This window comes from Polypterus senegalus, chromosome 8, assembly GCF_016835505.1.
Source record: "Polypterus senegalus isolate Bchr_013 chromosome 8, ASM1683550v1, whole genome shotgun sequence".
Lineage (NCBI taxonomy): Eukaryota > Metazoa > Chordata > Cladistia > Polypteriformes > Polypteridae > Polypterus > Polypterus senegalus.
Genome location: NC_053161.1, coordinates 64,940,728 through 64,964,491, shown reverse-complemented (window position 1 = coordinate 64,964,491; position 23,764 = coordinate 64,940,728). Strand labels below are relative to the sequence as shown.

The window sequence follows — 23,764 nt, the reverse complement described above, 5'->3', positions numbered from 1 at the left end:
TGTGATATCTGAAAATATATTTGAGGTGTCTTCACTTTTGAGATACCTCAAAGTGTAATTAGAAAGTTGAACTTAATTTTCAGATATCTAAAATTAATTTTGAAATAGCAGTTTGTTTAGCATGGGCCACCAGAGGAAGTTCACCAAAACCAGTTGTCTGTTATCATACTTATCATAATCACCCTGTTCTGGTTACAAAATAAAGACATTTATAGTCTCTTTACCTGGATGTTGTAATGGACAACCGGGACTCTTACCTAGCTGGGATGTCTTAAGAGAAGGACTGGGGGAAAGAGCGTGTACAGGGCCGTACTCTCACCTGGACGACAGAGGGAAGTCTCCATGGCTTGCTATGGCGCCGCAGGTTTGGAGAATGGAAGCTCAACCCTGCTGGGGCCCGTGGACACCACCAGGTGGCGCAAAAGGGACAGTTGTGCCCTTCGGTACAGGACTGCCACCACACCCAGAAGTACGCCCGGAAGGAGATCATGGGACACTTCCGGGTGCTCTATAAAAGGAACCGGCTCACTCCATTTGGAGTCAGACTCAGGAGGAAGAGGACAAAGCTTGAGGGAGGAGTGGAGGTGGACGAGAGAGAGAGTGCAAAGTGCTGTATGCGTTAGTGTGTTGGACTCTGCTTCATTGTGCTTTGTACTGTGCATTGCTGGTGGGGAAAAAGAAAGCATTACCCATGCTTTAATAAAAGATTTGTGTGTGCTGGACTCTGTATGTTGTGTCAGATCTTGGGGATTTACAATATACAGTACAGTAGTTGAATTTTAATTGTCACAAGTACCAGTTTATTACCATAACAAACAACTCATGGCAAAAAGTGTTCACGATTCATTAAATTTCATTCTTCACTTTTACTTTAGGCACTGAATAGATAAACTAAAGAACATAGTTGAAACTGCAAACATATTAATCAAAATCAATGCTTAAGAACAGTATACAACATTTGCTCAAATTTGGTATATTACAATAAATCAACAAATTTATTATGTCAGTTTTTAATATACAGTATAATTTAGTTATAAATACATTTTTAGCAACATACCTGACAATGTGTGGAACCCGTACATGAAACTTCAAAGGCTTGAGTGAGGGGATTGGAGTTGATTATGACTGGATTACCAAGCAGAGTGCCAGGTGTAGAAACCTGAAATGTGGTAACATTGACAGGCAAAATATAAGGTGTACCTTTATTGACTGTATTTGGTAAGCCAGTGAAAACAACTCGTCCATTTGATTCTATAACGGAAAATAAAACAAGATTTAGTCTGCTAACAATGAATTCCTACATTTTTGAAACAAACAGAGCAGAAGTGAAAGATGCACATAGCTAATGTGTAAAATATAAAGTATGACACATTTTAAAATACAGTATTTTATGCAGCCCAAAATTTAGAATCTCAAGTAAATGAACAGGAAAAACTGAATATTTAATATTACACTCAAATGCATTTTTTGAGTGTATCCTATGGGTAAAAGGTGTAAAGCAAAATGTTTTTCATCTATTTACCACATACAGTATATTTTTTTCCTGGCTCAGAGCTGCATAGAAACTAGGCTAAGAATTATTCCATATCTTCATAATATTATTCTGTAATGAAATAATACATTTTTGCTATGGTCCTCCCTGCGTGGAGTTTGCATGTTCTCCCCGTGTCTGCGTGGGTTTCCTCCGGGCGCTGCAGTTTCCTCCCACAGATGGATGGATGGATGGATTTTTGCTATTAATTCATAAATATAAAATATGCTGGGCCTCCAGGTTTGGTTTTTGTTTTGAACTAAGTGCTGCCAAGATAGGCTCTGGCCTCTTGTATCTCTGATGATGCAGCAGTTTTGAGAATGTTATTTTTAGAGATGTTTTTCCTTTCCTTGGGCATTCACGTCTTTCGAAAGTCAAGTCAAGTTGGGGAACATGCATTGGTACAGTGCGTTGCCACACACACTACATGACGAAACAACTCGGGATCCCGGTTGGCAACCTCACACCAGACATGTGGTTCAGTCCTACCCTCTGGAAATGACCCTTTATCTGCCAGGTGTTACGTGGGCGACCCCTTGGCCTGGTCCAGCCACTCGGGTCCTCAACAATGAGGATCTTACAAGCCGGATCACTCTCGGGGAAACACATCACATGGCCGTAGTACCATGACCGTAGTACAGTAATGTGTCTCATTCAGGACTCCATGAGCAACCGCTCATTCGACACAAAGTCAAAACAACTGTACCCAAAAATTTTCTGGAAAGACACAGTACCAAAGGAGTCCAGACTTCATCTCAGGTCACTGGATAGCGTCCATGTCTCACAACCATATATCAAGACAGGAAGCACCAGGACTCTAAAGACTTGGACCTTCGTCCTTTTGCATAGATATTGGGTGTGCCACACACCCCTTTCCAGCAACCTCATGACCCCCCATGCTCTCCCAATCCATCTATTGACTTCATAGGAAGATTCACCAGAGATATGAATGTCACTGCTCAGGTAAGTAAATCTCTCGACAAGGTCAACACTCCGCAAACAGACACACTGTTGATGGCTGTGCCCAAGAGGTCATTAAAGGCCTGGATCTTGGTTTATATCCAGGACACTCGCAATCCAAGACACTCAGACTCCTTACTCAGTCTCTCCAGCGCCCTGATCAGAGCCTACATTGACTCCACGAAGATCACAGCATCGTCAGCAAAGTCAAAATCTGTGAATCTTTCTTCACCAAGAGATGCCCCACAGCCGCTGGACCCCATGATCCTGGTCAACACCCGGCCCATACAAGCATTGGACAGAGTAGGAGCAAGAACACACCCCTGATGAACCCCAGAATCAACTGGGAAAAACGCAGAGGTTCTGCCTCCAATCTGCACAGCACTCACAGTACCAGTGTACAGGCCAGCCATGATATCCAGCAACCTTGAGGGGATCCCGCAAACCCACAGGGCAACTCGATCAACTGAGTCAAACGCTTTATGAAAATCAACAAAGGCTGCAAAGAAACTCCGCCGATATTCATGTTTGCGCTTCATGAGAACCCTCAGTGCCAGGATGCCGTCGATGGTAGACATCTTAGGCGTAAAAAAAGACTTTTCCGGTCGCTGGTAGGTGAGCAAGTGATCACGGATCCTGTTGAGGATGATCCTAGCAAGGACCTTACCTTGCACCGAGAGTAATGTTATCCCCCTGTAGTTGCTGCAATCCAGGCAATCACCCTTCCCTTTCCTGATAGGGATGACAAGTCCGTTTTCCAGTCAGTTGGGATGATGCCGGTCTCCCAAATGGAAGCAAAGATTGCTTGCAATGCCAGGAGGACAGCCTTACCACCAGCTTGGAGAAGTTCACCCCAGATACCACAGATCCCTGCAGCCTTCCCAAAGCTGGTTCACCACCTGTGGAATCTCAGTGAGACTGGGTGGTTCACAGCTAATTGGAGGATCAGCCTCAAAAACTGTGGACCCAGAGATATCCAACGTCCTAGCCGGAAGATGAGCTTTGAACAACTGCTCAAAGTAGCCAGCCCAGCAGGTCACAACTGCAGTGTAATCCGTAAGGACCGTTCCACCAGCCTCCCTGACTTGCGACTCTCCAAGGAACAGATTCAGATGTGCATAATGCTTCGATTCCTCTGTAAGCAGGACATGGGTCGCTAGACCACAGATGGTGTGTCACTTGCTCACAGATTCCTCTAATATATGCCTTTTTATCTGCCTTCAGAGCCCTCGCAGCCATCCTTCTCAGTTCCCGGTACAGACCAGGATTGTCATTGAGCTGTGAACTGTGACTCCTCTCAAAGATATCCAGGGTGCCCTGGGAGATGAAACACCTCCTACTGGGAACACCAGTAACACCAACACAACCCTCAGCAACCTTCAGGGTCTTGTCACAGAAGGTCTCTCACATCACATTAGGATCGGCAGTCGCACCCAAATCTGAAAGTTCCTCACACAAACTGCGTGCAAACACATTGGAAACAGCCTGGTCCTGGAGGCTGGCCAAGTCCAGGCTCATTTTCCTAGTAGGTGGTAAACTACTGGACCTAAGCTTGATCCTAAGAGTAGCAACAACAAATCTGTGGTCAGAATTCACAAACTTTTTTTATTTTTCTTTCTAAAGAGATCAGTTTATTACATTGTAACAATTTAGACAGCAGGTAAACCATAGCATAGTTTACTGTACCATATTACATACAATAAGCTTTCTGTAAATAATTTATGTAAACAGTGTTTAACATTAATTTCAAACAATATTGGCATATTAAATAAAAGAGGAAAAAGGTACACTTGAACTCACACATCTCTGTTACCAGTACTGGCTTTATTTACATTTACATGTATTTGCTTGGCAGACACATTTATCCAATGTGACTTACAAAAGAGGTAAACATAATCGAGTAATGTTAGGATAGGGCCTGTCAGCTTTATTTCCTCTCTAGTGTGAAATTTTGCTTTTGTGTTGCAGCAGTCCTACAAGAGGGTGACATCACTGTTACATTTGCAAGAAAAATATATGGAGCATAGGTCTTGAGCCAAAAGTGTACACTTTATGTCAGACTCTGAAAATAGTCTTTTGCCAAAGTGCTGTCCAGATGAAATATTAGATTTTTACATAATGGTTTTGTCACTCTGATGTCAAGTGAAAAGTTCAGCTTGTGTGCAAGTTTAATTGTGTTCTATGCAGTTTATTCTACTTGAATGGTGGGAGAAAATAATAAAGCAGAGACTGCTTTTGTAAGGTAGGTTTGCATAAAACACAAGAGGATTTATTGTTGCTATCACATCATGTGTGTCTGCCAATACACATGAAACAACTAAGCTCCCAGTGGACCCATTTTATTGAAATTGGTCAGGACAGTTCAATTAATATTAAGATATTTGAAACAAAAGAGTTATACAAATGTTTGAAATTTCAGAAACTACTATTTAAAAAGCATTTGGCAAGTTTTTGAAATGTTTCTTTTAAAAGAGAAACCCATTCTGCTTGGCATGAATTATGGATAAATTTACTCTTTTAAATATTTGTATATTTTTTTTCTTTTACATATCCATTAGCCATTCCTGACATCAAAACACATTCCCAATTCAAATTATTGAAATGCCAACAGTCTTAATGTACAATAGTATCTGTCCTTTGGGTATTCTTTCAAACATTTATGTTTAAGTAATTTAAGCTACAATTAACCACATACACTCCAAAACCAACAACTAATAACAGGACATCAATTGAGGGATTTTGAAATGTGCCAGTAAGAGCTATTTTGGCCACAACAAGACTATTTTAGCTCAATTTCAACTGCATGATATTGTAAAATCCTATTAAAAATATGTTTTTTTTATGTACTGCACTAATATATGTACGAGGGGCGTTCAAAAAGTTTACATATTGTTAATAAATATAGTTCTAAAAAAGTGCAGAAACTTTTTAAATGTCCCTCATAATTATATTATGTTATCAGTGTTATTTTTTGAAAATAAAGGGAATTGCCCATAATTTGGAAATATTTTGTTTTAAAAAATGTACCGTAGAAACTCCTTTAGACCACTGCAGGTAAACATTTATACAGCTATTTAAAACACAACCACATAGTCCAGTATTTAGAGTCCATAAAAACTATGCAAACAGCACCAAGTCCCTATAACATTAGCTCTGTGACACAGATAACCATTCATTTACCTGTTTACATGAACACATCGCTGTATACAGTAGACTATCAAAAGTAAAATCAGCTAACAGCAGTCATTGTGTTTTCCCTATTAGAACACAAAGGCTCTGAATTGCATTCCCTGAAATCCAAATCACAAACAAAAATCAAAATGGATCTTAAAACAAGCATTACTTTATGCAGCCACAATTAATTTGAGTTTGAGTAGAACTATGAAAGCATGTGTGAGCCTAACATTTCATTATATTTATCAGGAATATAAACTGAACAGCAGATGCTTGCAATGCTGCTTCCTTAAATGAGTGCACTTTTTCATCCCACAAGAAGTGGGATACCATTGCTCAAGGAGTGAGTCTGGTAGCATTTGATAACAGTGTGCTACTATGGAAATATTTCTCAAGATTACTATGGATAATATTATTACTTTTAATGATTTTATATACCAGTACACCAGAACTATCACGTTACTGTCATTCAAGATTTTCATACAGCATTTGTTTTCTTATTACAGCAGAACCCCAATTTAAGATTCTCATGTTTAACTTTTTCACACATTTTACATTTTTGAAAGGTGGTGGTGGTGATGACACGGGAGGAATGTTTGTGTTATAGTTAAATTTTATTATATAAATATTTGTATATCAGTAATTTACTGCTACTTTACTGTATTAAAAACAGTGACAAAGATAAGTGTGCTGTATCTTTATTGTCAATCAGTCGTTTTCCAACCCGTTATATCCTAACACAGGGTCATAGGGGTCTGCTGGAGCCAATCCCAGGAACAAACCCCGGGCAGGGCACCAGCCCACCGCAGGACACACCCACCCACACACCAGGGACAATTTTAGGATCGCCAATGCACCTAACCTGCATGTCTTTGGACTGTGGGAGGAAACTGGAGCACCTGGAGGAAACCCATACAGACAGGGGAGAACATGCAAAGCTCATGCGGGGAGGACCTGGGAAGCAAACCTGGGTCTCCTAACTGTGAGGCAGCAGTGCTACCACTGTGCCGCCCATATCTTTATTGTAGCAAATAAAAAATAAACATTATTAAACAATACTTTTTTTAACTTTTTAACTAATCCAGCATTTACCAATTTCATATTATTAGTTTTAAGAGGTTCCCTGCACAATGATGGTTGTACTTTACTGTGTGTAAATTTTTCATTGTACTGCTAGTTGAAATTAATAATCACAGTTGGAATATCATTGGCAATTGTATTATCATGGGTTTCTGTAGGACTTCCCAAGTCTGTTACTAGGTTGATCTATGCTTGCACCTTAAGATTATCACACATACAAATACACACACACATAGAGATCCTGTAGACAAAGTTAGTCACCCTGCAATATTTCACTTAGATCCCCCTCACATTCACATGCAGATTTCCTTAAATAGACAAAAGAGATAAATCTCACAATATTCTATAGTTATCTTTATTTAAATATTGTTAAATAGACAATGGAGCCTTAATATATGTCACATGCTATAGGATTCTCTACTTAAGAACTTACTATCACCAGCACTGACAAACATGGGGATGTTTGCGTGACACAATTAAAAGTGCAGCTCTTTTGGTTATGCCATTTACCAACCAAACAATATGCCCTTTTTTACCGCAGTTGTCCCTTCTTTCGAGGAGCGACCTCTAAGCCTTGATAAATCCTATGGGCAAATAATGTGGCTACTCCCCATACAAGTGTATAAATTTACAATTAATTATTTCAGTTACTCTTGATATAAAGACAAAGTATAGAAAGTTAAAAGTAACTTGATACTTATTAAAGAGCAATTATACCAGCAGAGGAATGTATAAAGGAAAATATATAGCAAAATTTGGATATATATATATAGTCTTTTGAAAAAGCTTACGAAGAATTGGTTGTGTCCTAGGGCGGTTTTTGATCTAGCAATCGATGTTATTCATGAGATGCTTTTGCTGAAGTTCAGATGAAACAGTTACATCTGTTGGTCTACTGTTCTGACGTCACATCACCCTCTTCTGACATCCTTTCTGTCGTCACTCCTTTTTGGTCCATCAGACAAGCCTTATTTATTTTTAAATTCCATGTTTGGTTTCAAGACAGGAGACATTACACCCACCTGATTGGCTGGTTGTCAATATGATGAATGAGTTTGCTCAGAGTTTTTGATCTGTTTATGCATGCCATAAAATAATCAAAAAAGGACTCCTTCCTTTCCCAAGCTGTAAACTAGCTTAGCAATTCCTAGTCCCATGGCATCCATCTGTTAACTGTTTATACTGCATGGTTGTGGCATCATTCTGGTCTTCTGCCTTGTTTTTCATAGATGTTTTCAAAGTGAGGTACAATTCAGGAAGAGGAGATGCTTTGATGTTAATTGTCCTTTGAAAATTAAGTTCATTTTGTTTGTGTGGGCAAAAATAAAGTAAAATAAAAAGCTTAAAATCTAGGACACTACATCAATAATACTCAATTATTAATTTTGTCATAAGCGTTCACCCCTAATAAAAAATATAATTCAGTGCATATGCCATATAAGTGTAAAGCCTGTAAAAGCCAATGCTATATGTATTAAGTTAAAGTAAACCATGATTCAATGCATATAGTATTGCTTTTCATCTAAACCCTCCAAAATTTTGTAACAGTACAAGATTACAGATCAAACTGTTACATTCAAATCTGATTGAAGCTACCACTTTTATAGGATCTGCTACACGGTGAAATTATATTTTTACCCCAAAATTACCACTGTTTATACTAATTTCCAGTTTCAATTCAGTGAAGACAAAAAAAGTTGTAAAGAAACTTTGCAAGTTCATTCAGAGGTGGACATAAAGATCAATCAAGTACTGATAAGAAGGAGCGGCTGGATAAGCACATCTGGACTCAAACATTCAAAAAGGCACCTGACTTTGTCAGCAACATCTGTCCCTTGTGAATACATCTTGTCAAAGGCTGGCAAGGGATCAGTAAATAAAAAGTCTACCAAACTGCAGCACAGCAGAATAATTTTTTATGTAAATAGAATTATTTAAGACTGAGCATTTCTTGTTTATGTTTTCTTAACCCATCTTCCAGTTACTGTATGCAATCCCAGTCACTGACATTTAGCGTTTCCCTGCTTCTTTCATTTTCTGTTATTCAAAGCAGGCACCTGCTGTCACTTGTCGTGGATCATCAACATTGAGTTTCATTCAAGGCTTTACTGGCCTTCCTGTCATACACATAAAATAAGACACATTTTCTCTACATATGTGTTCAATATTAATAATAATAATATGACAATAATGAAAAAAGCACAAAATGGGAATATTTAAGGGAACAGCTTAGGCATCATATTGAGAAGGTGTCTTGTCATCCATTACTCGAGCTCATCTGCTGCCCCTCAGTCTATCAGCCAAACTGGCATGCATTACACTGTGACCAACTGCAATGAAGAATACTGACAAATGTACACCTTCAGAATTGCCCGTGTTTACTGAAACATTCCATTGCCAAACATAAAAATACAAAGTATAACATTTCAGATAAATGATGAGTTTTTTTAATTACAAAAAAGGCAGCATACTGTAACTACTATTTGTGTTGTTACCTTATTCTTTATTATCACCAAACATTACAGATCTATACAGGCAATGAATATGTGCAATACATTTAAAAAAATTCAGATTACATTAAAATAAAACAATGTCAAAATATGCTAATAAACAAATTGAGAAGCATTGGCCTTTACGAAATATATAAAAAGTTTGTGAGCTGTTATTTTGGACAGAATGCATTATTAACGGCACACATTCTGTACTGAAACAATGTCATGAACAAAAAAAAATCCACACAAACTCACAACCTCCTTGATACTTGATCTTATGATTAATTGTCAACATAATATAAGTCAATTTAAGAAGATGACAAGTTTTTCTTCATCTGTTCATGTGACCTTCTACAGGTATACAGTAGAGTTCACCATCACTGGCTCTATAACATCCTGGTACAGCTCCTGTTCAGCTCAAAATCTTAAAGCATTGCAGAGGGTGAAAGTGGCACAGAATATAACTGGCACCCAACTGTGTTCACTTCAGAAGATATACAAAACATGCTGCCTTTGAAAGGCTAACTGTATCATTAAAAGCCTCAGCTATCCTGCACGGTTTCCTTTCTCGCTCCTTCCATCTGGCAAAGAGTACAGGACTTTTGGCACATGCACCAATAGATTCAGGGACAGTTTCTATCCACAAGTCATAAGTTAACTGAATAGCCATTAATAATAACAAAATGTAAAAAATGTAAATTTAAAAAACACTATGTAATTATATTTAAACAAATACTTAAATATTTATTGTATAAAATTGTTTATATTTTTTGCATGCAATATATACTTTGTGAATGGTATGTGTCTTTTGTTAGGACACAGTGGGAAACTTGTCAAGGAATTTAATGGTCTGGTCTGTTTTTCTGATTTAGGAAATTTTTGAAGATGTTAATTTTGAAATATGTCTCTCAAGAGACCATTTTGTTTTTTAGTATCAGCACTGCCATTGTTTGCTGTTTGTAATGGAGGGTTGTCAGGCTGTTGCTGGGCAAGACTCGGAGGAGTGTGCGATATATGACATAATTACTGTGATGGCATAAAAGTCAGCATCATATACTCCTTTATTGTCCAAGTTTGTAACTAAAATTTAAAACTTTAGCATCATCATCACTTTTAAAGATGTCTCTGAATTGTTTTCTGACCTTCAGCTTTATTTACATGTGGTGTCTTGGCTTAGGTTTCGTGATGTGGTTTTTGGCTCTCTCATTACGTCTCTCAATTTATGATTTTGTCTCACATCCTGGCCATTGTTTATTTGAATCCTGTCCTCCCAGTTTCGACCTTGGTTCATTATTATTATTTCCATCCTGGTTAAAAATGCATCTATTCTGTGCAGTCATTATAGCTAGCTGCAAAAGAAAAGAAATACTGACAGAGCTCATGAAAACATGGACTTGGAGACCCTTGAATTGTACTTATTGATGGAGGAAGGTTGCAAGAATTGTGACACAAGGAACTCTGGATGACAGAACCTGCTAGGAAAGTAACAAGAACAAGTACAGTTGGCAAAAGTCCCCACTGGGTAAAATAAAAGAAAGAGAAGACACCATGTTTTTTGAAGAGGTGAGAGAAGCACAGGTAAAACTGATAAAGATGCTTTATAAACTTCAGGCAGGACTTTTGCAGTTCCTTTCTCTCCTAGATTCTAAAAGAGAGAAAAGGAAACCAACCTTCATCAGTGAAACAGCTGGTTGAGACAAGCCTACTTGTAACATAAGCAAATGGATATCTTCTTCAACCCAATGAAAAAGACCCAGGAAAACTGTGGTTGTCAGTTTTTAACAAATAAACTTCCTAACAACATCCTAAATCAGTGTCTCTGATCTTAGGGCCCTTTCAAGAAAGCATTCACTTTTTCTGTTTGTTTGTCTGATGTCTCTGTTATCTCTGTTGTCTCTCTCTTCTGTCTCTCAAGTGGTTCTTTATGCCATATATGGAGTTTTATAGCTTGTGATGTTACACACAGATAATTGGTTTACTACTCTAATGGTGGACAGCTTGTCTGAAAGGATTTGACCCTAAAAATATATTTTGTCAAAGGTGCTTTATTTGTTTTTTCAACTGTTTCCTTGTGAAAATAAGTACTCCCAATATTATGATCTCTGGATTACAGACTATCTTGTCGTTCCAATCTAAGACTATAGTGTACGTAAAAAATTAAAGAAAATGTGCATAGAATTAGATATATAAAAAGAAACATATAAAAAACATGTAGAATTAAAACAATGTCTTACAGCATTGCTCTTCACAGGCTTTCACAGCACTGCTCTGTGCAAGACAGTTGTGAGTGATTTATAAGTCACTAGCCAACCCGCAGCGTACCATACGCCGCATAATCAGGCCAGTTTTTTAATGATTTTTAAGCACAGGGAGAAAATTAACATTTGAAAAATCGGTAATATAATAAATCAGCAAGAAAAGCAACATTGTAACAATGCACGGAACAAACCAACACACAATCGCCCGTGACTGAAAACTGGCGGACCGCCCTCGCGCCTTCTCCTGCCAGACGGAGGGATGGGGGTGCACGGCGCGGAGTGTGGAACGGAAGCAGAGGAGAAGGACGTCCATTCAGCTCCTTCCATCATGCTAGTCTGTTGAATTCTCGTTCAGTATGTACTGCCCGCTCATGTGCCCACCTCCAACTCGTCACTTGAGTCGTTGGCTGCTTTTCTATATATAATCCACCAAGACACCCAACCATGGTAGTAGCGAGGTGGGAGGGGAGTGTGCACAAAGGGTAGGGACGCAACCAGTGGGAGCATATGAGTCGCAATTAGTGGGAATTCCACGGTTTGCAGCCCGAATGGGGTTCAACAGCTTACCCACGCCTCTCTGCGCCGTGTAGACACACGCTCAATCTCATGCATAATTATTTATTGAATGCTAAACACTTCTGGAAAGACACGGTTGTCTAAAACGGGTTGGTGTGAGAATACAACAGTAAGTGAATGAAAAGATGGAACTCTGGAGAGAGCAAAATACAACGCAATAGTGAACCCGCGGCATAACAAACGCCGCAAGATTATTTATTGATGGTTGAACACTTCTGGAAAGACACAGTTGTCTAAAAACGGAGGGTTTGAGAATACAACAGAAAATGAATGAAAAGATGGAACTCTGGAGAGAGCAACATATAATTGTCTGTGAGTGAAGAAGACGTATGGTTGTCGCGGATGCAAATTGCTGTATGTTGCGTGTAAAACAGTTTGCTATGGTGCACGCGGTCGTGCGTTCGTAACCGAAAACTGGGTTTTTAAAGACTGTTTACTTCATTGTGTTTTAACCTCAGTTGTAAAGGATTGTTTTAAGGATCCCATGGGATACCCCTCGCAAACTGTTTTACACGCTGCATATGGCAACTCACCTCCGCGAGAAACATGCCTCTATGAACAGTCAAGGTGGCTCAGAGGTACATGAGGCATCTACGACAGATGAATATAAATGACGCTGTTCTTTCTGTGTTGTCGCACCCGAGTTGGTGAGCGTGGCTCTGCGAGTTGACGTCATTTCCAATGGTCTTGGAGTTGGTGGGCGTGGCTCCTCCCTGCGTGTGCCATAGGTGTCTTACTTGTTAAAACATTTACATGTACATGTCATTCCTCTTTCCAGATCACTACATTGTCTCTCTGTAGCGGCATAAATTAAGTTCAAATCCTTGATTCTTGCCTACAGAGTAGTCGATGGGCCAGCACCTATATATGGAGACACTTGTGAGGTGCTGTAATCTTCTTCTCCCAATGAGATCTGTTGATGAAAAGCATCTGGTGATGCCACCACTGTATGGCATCAAATCTCAATCCAGGTTGTTTTCATGTGTACCTTGTAGCTGGTGGAACATGCTACCCTTCTTCATTTTGACTGTTGACTCCCTTTGTGTGTTTAAGAACATTTGAAGGCTCTTTTTCAATGAATTTCTGACTAATTAAAAATGGCTTTGTTAGGTTTTTGTAAACACAGAATTACAGCTAAGCTTGTATTTTCTCAAACTCTTCACTTGTGATGATCAATTTCATAACCTTATCCTGTAACACTTTTCCCTAAATATTCTGCAGATTGGTGTTTATTCAGTCATGTTGACCTTGTTTATAAACTGCTTTGGAAAAAATGTCTGCTAAGTAAATAAATATAGGTATAATGTCTGTGGTTCTGTTATTTTGATTGATCACATTGAAGTATTGCATGCCACTCCTTCTTTATTTGAGCTACTCACGCCAGTTGAAATTATATGTCATAAATTTGATTTATGGTGTCAGGCACCTGTGTTCCATTTCTAAGCCTGTGGCTTGAAAGAAAAAGCTGTACACGAAATGCAAACAAGCAGTAAAAGTGCCTGTGGGGGCATTCTCCTACCCCATTAACAACATAACATAGCCGAATGATGTTGCAACTCTCCATGACACTTCCAGACACTTGTTGTGTCTTTAGCAGAGGTACATAAAAACTATTTTGGTGGATAATGTTGGTGCAACACTCTCTTAACCTCTACAATGATTTTGGGCCAAATTTAACAGTTTTGTATTTGAAATCTCTAAAAGCAAATAATTTAATCTCTCAGGATGTGTGACTGTGACTTCTCCTAAATTTAATTAGCAGTAAAAAAAATTCAAGTACAGTACACCATATTTTCTAAAAATGTTTTATCTTGCCATATCTTTCAGGTTATCATTTTGACACACTGTTGACTTTAATGAATTTTCCACAGGATTTAGGATAGTTTTTTTATTCATAACCAGTGACAACATTCTAAATGTAATCTTTTCAAATTAGAAATGTGATAGCTTTTAGTAAAGTGTACTAACTTTACAATAACCAAAAATGTCTCCAAATATCACATATTTGTACATTTGCTACACATTTTTAACATTGCAATGTTCTTTGGGTCGGTTTTGACCTATCATATACATTACTGGATCGTACTCACCATTTACAGTGCATGGTTTGTTTAAAACACATAAATACATCTTTCAAGGATCATCTGTACTACGGCTTAACATGGTTAATTAATCTAAAATATTTTGAGGGGTCATCGATATCCTAGACACCTTAAAAGGGGTATCAGAATTCAGTCAAATAATGTATTGTGTTTATTGTATTGTGTCCAGTGAATCCTTGATTAGGAGTAAAGTTAGTTATGATTAAAAAAATAACAAAAAGTGAAACAAGAGGTGCACATTCTTTCGCAGTTATTGGTAATCAGTAAGTTGCACATTGCACCCTTCTAGATGTATTTTGGAAATGAGTCCATCACAAGGAACAACAGTATCAAAATAAAATAATGGACTAAACACTCTTCTACAAGGACTCTAATCAAACAGAATATCACTCTCACTACTAAAATGAAATTTGTAAGTAAATACTGTAGACTGTTTGGAAATGTACATACAAAGTCCAAGTACAGAATAAAAAGAAACAGGAAGAAAAAAAATAATTTCTATACAAAGTATATAGAAACAATTGTGATTTAGTATAAGGCTTGAGTATTATAGCTTTTTATATAAAAGATACTTTAAAGTACGGAATAGTTACTTTGTTGTTAGCATCGCTGCCTCACACCCTAACCACCTAGTTATGAACCCAACCCAGAGACTGTCTGCATGGAGTTTTAACTGTAAACACAATTTTGCTCAAATTGCTCTCCAGGTACTCTGGATCTCCTACCTCACTTTGAAGATATGTGTTTAATTTGAGATTTTAAATTGGATGTGAGTGTGTCCTGAGATGTACTGGCATTGAATTGAAGTAATGAGTTAGAAGATGGATGGATGGATGGATGGATGGATGGATGGATAAAAGCTGCATGAATAAATAATGAAATAACATTACACTGTATAAGACTAACTGAATAAATATCTCTGATCCAGAGAGCTTAAAAAGGTAAAACAAACTAAAAATGTTTAAAACCATCACTTTTAGAAAATGATAGTCATATATATCAAAATGAATCAACATCATAACATTTTGATAGTGTTCTAATAATGATTACCCATCCATCCATCCATTATCCAACCTGCTATATCCTAACTATAGGGTCACCGGGGTCTGCTGGAGCCAATCCTAGCCAACACAGGGTGCAGGGCAGGAAACAAACCCTGGGCAGGGCGCCAGTCCGCCACATGGCACACACACACACACACACACACCAAGCACACACTAGGGACAATTTAGAATCGCCAATCCACCTAACCTGCATGTCTTTGGATTGTGGGAGGAAACCGGAGTACCCGGAGGAAACCCACCCAGACACGGGAAGAACATGCAAACTCCATGCAGGGAGGACCCAGGAAGCAAACCCAGGTCTCCTTACTGTGAGGCAGCAGAGCTACCACTGCGCCACCGTATCTTTATTGTAGCAAATAAAAAATAAACATTATTAAACATAATTAAACATTATTATGCATAATGTTGTAGTAGGCAGATGACGTTTAGGCACATCTTCATATTTCCTGCAATATACATATTATAAAACCCTTCACAGACATACAGTTAAATGAATATTTTCATAAGTGACAATGTCCTAAAATCGAATAATAATGATAATATACACTTTGAAGTTTAATACTAAGCAAATAGTATTAACCTAACGAAAGGGTCTATATGAAATACAGATAAAACTGCATGTTGCAAAATATTTACGACTGTTAAGTGGTTATAGGTGGAAGAAAAACCAACACATACAGCATGTGAGCGCCTTACCTTGTAATACACCCAAAAAGAGTAAAGTCCCTAAAAAGAGGTACGGAAATTCACTTCTAGACATTTTCCCACTTCAGAATACGCCATCCATCGTCTCTTGAAATAATCCTTCACTCTGACCAGGTCTGTTAGAAGAAACAGGAAAAAAAAACATCAGATAGAAATACAGAAGACGCGTTGTACCTGTCACGCCAGCCGCACCTCTCGGTTTCCAGGCGCCTCCGTAATGTTTACAGGTGCAGTGAGTGGACGAGAAGCCGGGGTGACGAGTACGCATGCGCCCGTTCTTAGCGCCTGCTGACAACCCAGCGACTTCGTGACGGATCGAAATAAAGTTCTGCTGCTCTAAGCGGGATGACAATGTATACAGTTTTTATCACCGGAGAGCACTGAGTAATAATAGTTTCAAGTTTCATTTTCTCATTTATATATTTGCATACAACTAAACTGCTCAAAAAAATTAAAGGAACACTTTGAAAACATATCAGATCTCAATGGGAAAAAGAAATCCTCCTGAATATCTATACTGATATAGACTGGGTAATGTGTTAGGAACGAAAGGATGCCACATCGTTTGATGGAAATGAAAATGATCAACCTACAGAGCCCTGAATTCAAAGATGCCCCAAAAATCAGAGTGAAAAAATTATGTGGCAGGCTAGTCCATTTTGCCAAAATTTAATTGCAGCAACTCAAAATTGTACGCAGCACTTTGTATGGCCCCTGTGTTCTTGTATACATGCCTGACAACATCGGTGCACGCTTCTAATGAGATGACAGATGGTGTTGTGGGGGATCTCCTCCCAGATCTGGACCAGGGCATCACTGAGCTCCTGGACAGAATGAGGTGCAACCTGGTGGCATTGGATAGACCAAAACATAATGTCCCAGAGGTGTTCTATTGGATTTAGGTCAGGAAAGTGTGGTGGCCAGTCAATGGTATCAATTCCTTCATCCTCCAGGAACTGCCTGCATACTCTCACCACATGAGGCCAGGAATTGTCATGCACCAGGAGCCACTGTACCAGCATAGGGTCTGACAATGGGTCCAAGGATTTCATCCTGATACCTAATGGCAGCCAAGGTGCCTTTGTCAAGCCTGTAGCGGTCTATGTGACCCTCCATGGACATGCCTCCCCAGACAATCATTAACCCACCACCAAACTGCTCATGCTGAATGATGTTACAGGCAGCATAATGTTCTCCATGGCTTCTCCAGACCCTTTCACTTCTGTCACGTGCTCAGGGTGAACCTGCTCTCATCTGTAAAAAGCACAGGGCACCAGTGGTGCATCTGCCAATTCTGGTATTCTATGGCGAATGCCAATCAAGCTGCATGCTGCTGGGCAGTGAGCTCAGGGCCCATTAGAGGACATGGGGCCCTTGGGTCACCCTCATGAAGTCTTTCTGGTTGTTTGGTCAGAGACATTCACACCAGTGGCCTGCTGGAGGTCATTTTGTAGGGCTCTGGCAGTGCTCATCCTGTTCCTCCTTGCCCAAAGGAGCAGATACTGGTCCTGCTGATGGGTTATGGACCTTCTATGGCCCTCTCCAGCTCTCCTAGAGTAACTGCTTGTCTCCTAGAATCTCCTCCATGCCCTTGAGACTGTGCAGGGAGACACAGCAAATCTTCTGGCAATGACACGTATTGATGTGCCATCCTGGAGAAGTTGGACTACCTGTGCAACCTCTGTAGGGTCCAGGTATCGCCTCGTGCTACCAGTAGTGACACTGACTGTAGCCAAATGCAAAACTAGTGAAGAAACAGTCAGAAAAGATGAGGAGGGAAAAATTTCAGTGGCCTCCACCTGTTAAACCATTCCTGTTTTGGGGGTCATCTCATTGTTGCCCCTCTAGTGCATCTGTTGTTAATTTCATTAACACCACAGCAGCTGAAACTGATTAACAACCCCCTCTGCTACTTAACTGACCAGATTAATATCCCATAAGTTTCATTGACTTTATGCTATACTCTGATTAAAAAGTGTTCCTTTAATTCTTTTGAGCAGTATACTGTATATATACAACTGGCATGAAGCGTGCAATGTCTCCCCGTGTCTGCGTGGGTTTCCTCCCAAAGACAATGCAGGTTAGGTGGATTGGCGATTCTAAATTGGCCCAAGTGTGTGCTTGGTGTGTTTGTGTGTGTCCTGCTGTGGATTGGTTCCTGCCCTGTGCTGGCTGGGATTGGCTCCAGCAGACCCCTGTGTTCGGATTCAGCGGGTTGGAAAATGAATGCATACAACTACATATATTTACAACTCTGAAGTAACTGCATTTTTCATATACGGTTCATTTGATTAAATTATTGGTTTGATTGCTTTGCAAAAATACTCTTCAGGAAAATGAATGACGAGCGCTATACTGCACACAGTAACAAAGAAAGGCATTGCCCAGTTATGATCTTGTCATTGTTTTTATTGTATCATTTTACACTATATTGGCTTTGGCACAAAGACGATAACACCAAGCTACCTATTAATGTGATAAACCTACATACAAACAGAACACACACTGTAAAAAATCCATGAGAGGAAAACTAGTGGTTATGAAGAAAAAAATGTTGGCCTAACAATTGAGTTAAAAATGTTGTCCTAAAACAGAAAAAGGCGTTGACTGAATGAGTATGTCATTTTCGCCATTCAACATAACATATTTTATTAAGTGAAATCTAGACTTGGTCAGCTTTTCAGGTTTGACCAAAAAAAATATGTTTGCTGAGCATACTTTTCATTTTCTGGGCATGCGCTTATTGCGGGGTGAATTCAAACATTCTGGATTTTTCCATACTACAAGTTGCAAAACTTCTTTCCAATAAAACGCCATACGTTATAGGTAAGTGAAGTAGTACATTTCGTTATGTGTAAATTTTTTCACTAATGCAAACTTCTTTTGTTCAGTCAGCCAATCAGTCATTCTCTAAGTCGCTTTGTCCTGAACATTTTTAATATACTTTGAACATTAACTTTGTCAGCAATATTCAATTTAGTTTTCTTTAACGGTAATATTAATTTGTTGTTTTTTTTTCTCTGAACATACTTTATATTAAAATTCTTTTCTAACACACCGCTGCACTTCGGCAATAATTTATCGCTTCCACGATTAGCTTACCTACTGTCTGCTTTCAGCCACATCTGCCATTTGCTAGTAAGCCGCCTTAAGTTATTTGCAAGCCTATGTCCAAACTCACGCTTTTTCAGAAACGGTTGTACAGATCTTTAACCTGTAAGTTATGGGACGGTTTACCGTAAGAGTGTGTTAATACTAAGTGAATGCATTACACGCCAGTAAAATCAATTATGTTGTAAGGCCCGTTGTGTATCATTGTGGAGGAGTGCTGTGCAGTTTTAAATATAAAATGCTGATTTTTTGTGAGTCTCCGCGTGAAACAAGCATTTATGTATTCTGCATATTTCATATTTAGAGGAAAAGTGGTAATCCTATACACTGGCTACTTATACAGATATCTATCCTCTGATTACTCAGTTTGAACAACCGAGGCAGATAGCACGCTTTCATAAAATAATGGAAAGCTGCTTTATGTGCAAACGTGCCCGATATTGCCTCTGTCCTCGACGTATCCTCAGGATTGCAGTCGTCATGAATGCCATCGTAGTAACAGAACAATTACACCGAAGCACATCTCACATTGCTCAACGCAGCATTCTGAATAACACATCGAAACGCATAAACCCATGAGCATCAAAGCGCAAAAACACACGGAAATAAGATTATTTTCAAACAAAACGTGTAGCTCAAAGTGCTTTGCACGAAGTTAAAGAAAAAAGCAAAACTGTAAATAGATACATTTAATACGACAACTTTATATGATTATTACATTTTTTAATATGTGTGACATTCTCAGAAAATTGTAACACATCTATGCAGCTTTCCAGTTTGGATGCATGTTCCAAGATGAAGTTGACATTTTCCTTCAGAAGAAAGGAAATTGTATAGGATCAGCCAATGGCATCCACAATTAAACAACGATGGTCAGGACTTTTTTGTTGAAGAACAGGTAAATAGTTTATTAAACTTCAGATGTCGCTTTAACATCTTAAACGCACTTGCTGTGTTTGTACAGTTCATTAACTCAGTCCTCTCTCACTGAGTCTCTTACACAGAGGTATATGCAGAGTTTCTACGCATTACCCGTGTTGATCTGAAGTTAACACTTCTGACATCATTGGACAGTTATACAGTACTATGGGCTTGCTTAAGATGTACAAAGGGAAAGTACGACAATCAGGAGAACAGGAAATGGTGAATCTACTAGAGAAACTGGATATACAGGTAGATAATATACTTAAAGTAATGCAAATTTATCAAGTACAGAGTAAGATAGATTTTTGTTTTTGGCTTCATTTAGATTTGATGTGTGTGCCATAAGCTAAGCCATCTCTTTCTCCTCCTTTAATTAACCTTATCTTGTGTTGGTTTTCTTTTGTTTTGCTTTTCTTTCACAGACCATAGACTTAACAGCACACAGGAGAGACACTGTTCTTTGGGGTCTTCACTTCTATCTGAGTGAGCAGGCTTCAATTTCAAAAACCATCCTGGTAATTTGCTTTCCTCATTTTATGGTATATCAGTTTGGCCATTTTTGGGGGGTGTAATTTGCATGATATACACAGAACTTGATATTTTGTTACAGTTTATGTGATGTCCATGACAAGGGGTCATTTTTATTAAGTGTCTAATATTATTTTATGTCTTTTGTAGAATACAGACAGATTAGAGACTCATGCAAGGAACATCACAATGGGAATTTTAGAGGTGGTCGAGAATGCTGTCCCTTCAAGATTGCTATCCAATGTAGTAAATGTTGTCATTGTCTTTGAAGAGGAGGTGGTTATGGAGAACTGGGGCAACTTTACAAATGCCTTTACAATTCTTTTTGGCCTACTTTATGCTCTTAACATGGACTATCGCAAGGACCTTAAATACACATTTGAGGTGGTCCAGAAAGTGTTCCTGCACCTTGGAAATGGCTGCACTGCTAGAGTGCAATCTTTAAAAAACAAACTATTGCAAGTGTAATACAAATTTATGTGTGACACCTCCAGACAATTTTGTCAGTTTTGGACACCTGTTCTTGAAGAAAAAAAAGTCTTTGATCACTGTTTTCAAATTTTAAGTTCAATGGAATTGACTGTTAAATGGTCTAATTATTTATTTGATGTATTTGTTTTCTAAATAAGTCTCTAAATTCTCTAGATTCCGAGAATTTTAATTCCCATTATTGCCTATTTGGTAATGACCTTGAGTTACAAGATAACTGCCAATATTTTTATTGCTGTTATATGTATGGTAAATTCTGCTCAACTGTTTTTGACATAATTTTTCAGTTAAAATGATGTTCACTTGTGGTGTCACCATTCTACCACTCTTATATAGAGCATTCTTTCTGTGCAGGTTAAATGCACAATACATTGCAGCTACACAGTTATAAATGCTAATAATACGTTAAAGTGATTTGTTAATAAAACATTTAATGAACTTCATTTTTGTCTTGCATTATTCATTAAATGCTGTATGTGGTATTAATTTGAAGAACATTAAATTTACAATTGTGTTTAAATTTTGATACTGGCTTTGTAGTTAGCTAAATTAAACAACAGTAGCTAATACAACACACAATTTTAGTCTGGATTTGAATCATTCCATAGTGCTGAAATGGCTCAGGTTTATAGTGTAAATGACTTTGTCATCAACATGAATGCTATGAGATATCAAACTGTCCTTTTACTCTGTTGTTATACAAGTAGATGAGAACAAACTGTAAAGCTCAGTATAAATTGGTCATGTCGTTCTTATCTACTGTTTCACAACAATATTGGCCTGTGATTTGAGGGTTTATGTTCCACTGTTTTGGCTCCACTGTATTTGACAATCTTTAATCCATCTATTTTGAGGGTTAAATTCCACACTCTGCAAGGTAAATGGCTCAAAATTCTCAGAGTAAAAATGTGATTCTGTAACATTTGATTTATCTTTGAGCTTTACTAGGTGGCATTTGTCCCTAGTAAACATATTTCAATGTTATATTGATCATAAACTGAATTCTTAATTTTCATACTTTAAACAGTTCAATTATGTAATCTTATAATACCCATTTACTTAATACTGTATGAAACATTCAGTTCATTCAGTCTTTTCTTATAGTTTAAATTCTTTTCTGGACTTAGTGAAATTATGTCCTCTATTTATCTAAAGCCATAAACTGTACACAATAATCCTGTGGCCAAAGAAGGAAAACAACTAGTGACCAATGTGGCACTGTGATCAGTGAGCCTTGTTGCTTTTGGAATATTAACTGTTTAGCTTACATACCTGTACATACTGTAGACATTGTAACCAAATACTAACAATGTACTGTAAATATTGGGGCCACAAACAAATTTAGTATTTGACAACAGGAGATTATAGGGAGTCTTTTGGCCAGCAGAAAATAATGAATGCGTTAAAGTGACTCAAGAAAGTTGATTTCATATACTGTATCGTTTGGTTCAGAAGAAACTGTATTCTTGTTTGATTGTCTACTTTTTTGGAACCAGATACTGTCATAAGAATATAAGACTGTCACGACCTAATTAAAGCTAAATCCGCTTGAATAGACAGCCTGAAGTCAGCTCCTTCCACATGTGCCTTGGAAAATTCCTCCAACTCCCCTGAGTATGGACATACAGTCATTAAAGACACCACTGGAGAACTGTAAGACAATTATACTGTACCTTTGGATTCCTCCAGCTGTTTGCACTTTATATATTAGAGTAGAAACTGCAGTTATGAGTAAGCTAAATGTATGGTACCAGTCAAAAGTTTGGAATCACCCAATCATTTGATAGAAATTAAACCTTTTTTATCTAGATAACCTTAAATTGATTTAATAATACAATTAAGTCATTTTGTTGCTAATGGCTATTACTGACTGATTTTTAATTTATTATTCACATATGACTTCTTCTTCTTTCAGCTGCTCCCATTAGGGATTGCCACAGTGGATCATCTTCTTCCATATCTTTCTGTTCTCTGTATCTTGTTCTGTTACACTCATCACCTGCATGTCCTCTCTCACCACATCCATAAACCTTCTCTTAGGCCTTCCTCTTTTCCTCTTCCCTGGCAGCTCTGTCCTTAGCATCCTTCTCCCAATATATTCAGCGTCTCTCTTCTGCACATGTCCAAACCAATGCAATCTTGCCTCTCAGACTTTGTCTCACAACCGTCCAACTTGAGCTGACCCTCTAATGTACTCATTTATAATCCTATCCATTTTCGTCACCCCCCAATGCAAATCTTAACATCTTTAACTCTGCTACCTCCAACTCTGTCTCCTGCTTTCTGGTCAGTGCCAACGTCTCCAACCCATATAACATAGCTGGTCTCACCACCGTCCTGTAGACATTCCCTTTCACTCTTGCTCATATCCATCTGTCACAAATCACTCCTGACACTCTCCTCCACCCATTCCACCCTGCCTGCACTCTCTTCTACAATCCCCATTACTCTGTACTGTTAATCCCAAGTATTTAAACTCATCCACCTTCACCAACTCTACTCCTTACATCCTCACCATTCCACTGACCTCCCTCTCATTTACACACATGCATTCTGTCTTGTTCCTAATGACCTTCATTCCTCTCCTCTCTAGAGCACATCTCCATCTCTCCAGGGTCTCCTCAACCTGCTCCTTACTATCGCTACAAATCACAATGTCATCAGCAAACATCATAGTCCACGGGGACTCCTGTCTAATCTCGTCTGTCAACCTGTCCATCACCATTGCAAATAAGAAAGAGTTCAGAGCCGATCCCTGATGTAATCCCAC

The 23,764-nt window shown here is 38.5% G+C and overlaps 1 protein-coding gene across 1 annotated transcript in view; it reads right to left on the bottom strand.

Annotated features, from left to right (window-relative positions):
* Positions 1 to 23,764, bottom strand: part of LOC120533990 (cadherin-related family member 3-like) — an 88,987-nt gene that overhangs the window by 54,921 nt on the left and 10,302 nt on the right. The window contains exons 2-3 of the mRNA XM_039761185.1: positions 15,934 to 16,058; positions 1,058 to 1,251 (exon numbers count right to left, since the gene is read on the bottom strand). Coding sequence (XP_039617119.1) covers positions 1,058 to 1,251; positions 15,934 to 15,997 — 258 coding nt within the window. The 5' untranslated portion in view covers positions 15,998 to 16,058. The remainder of the gene's footprint in view (positions 1 to 1,057; positions 1,252 to 15,933; positions 16,059 to 23,764) is intronic.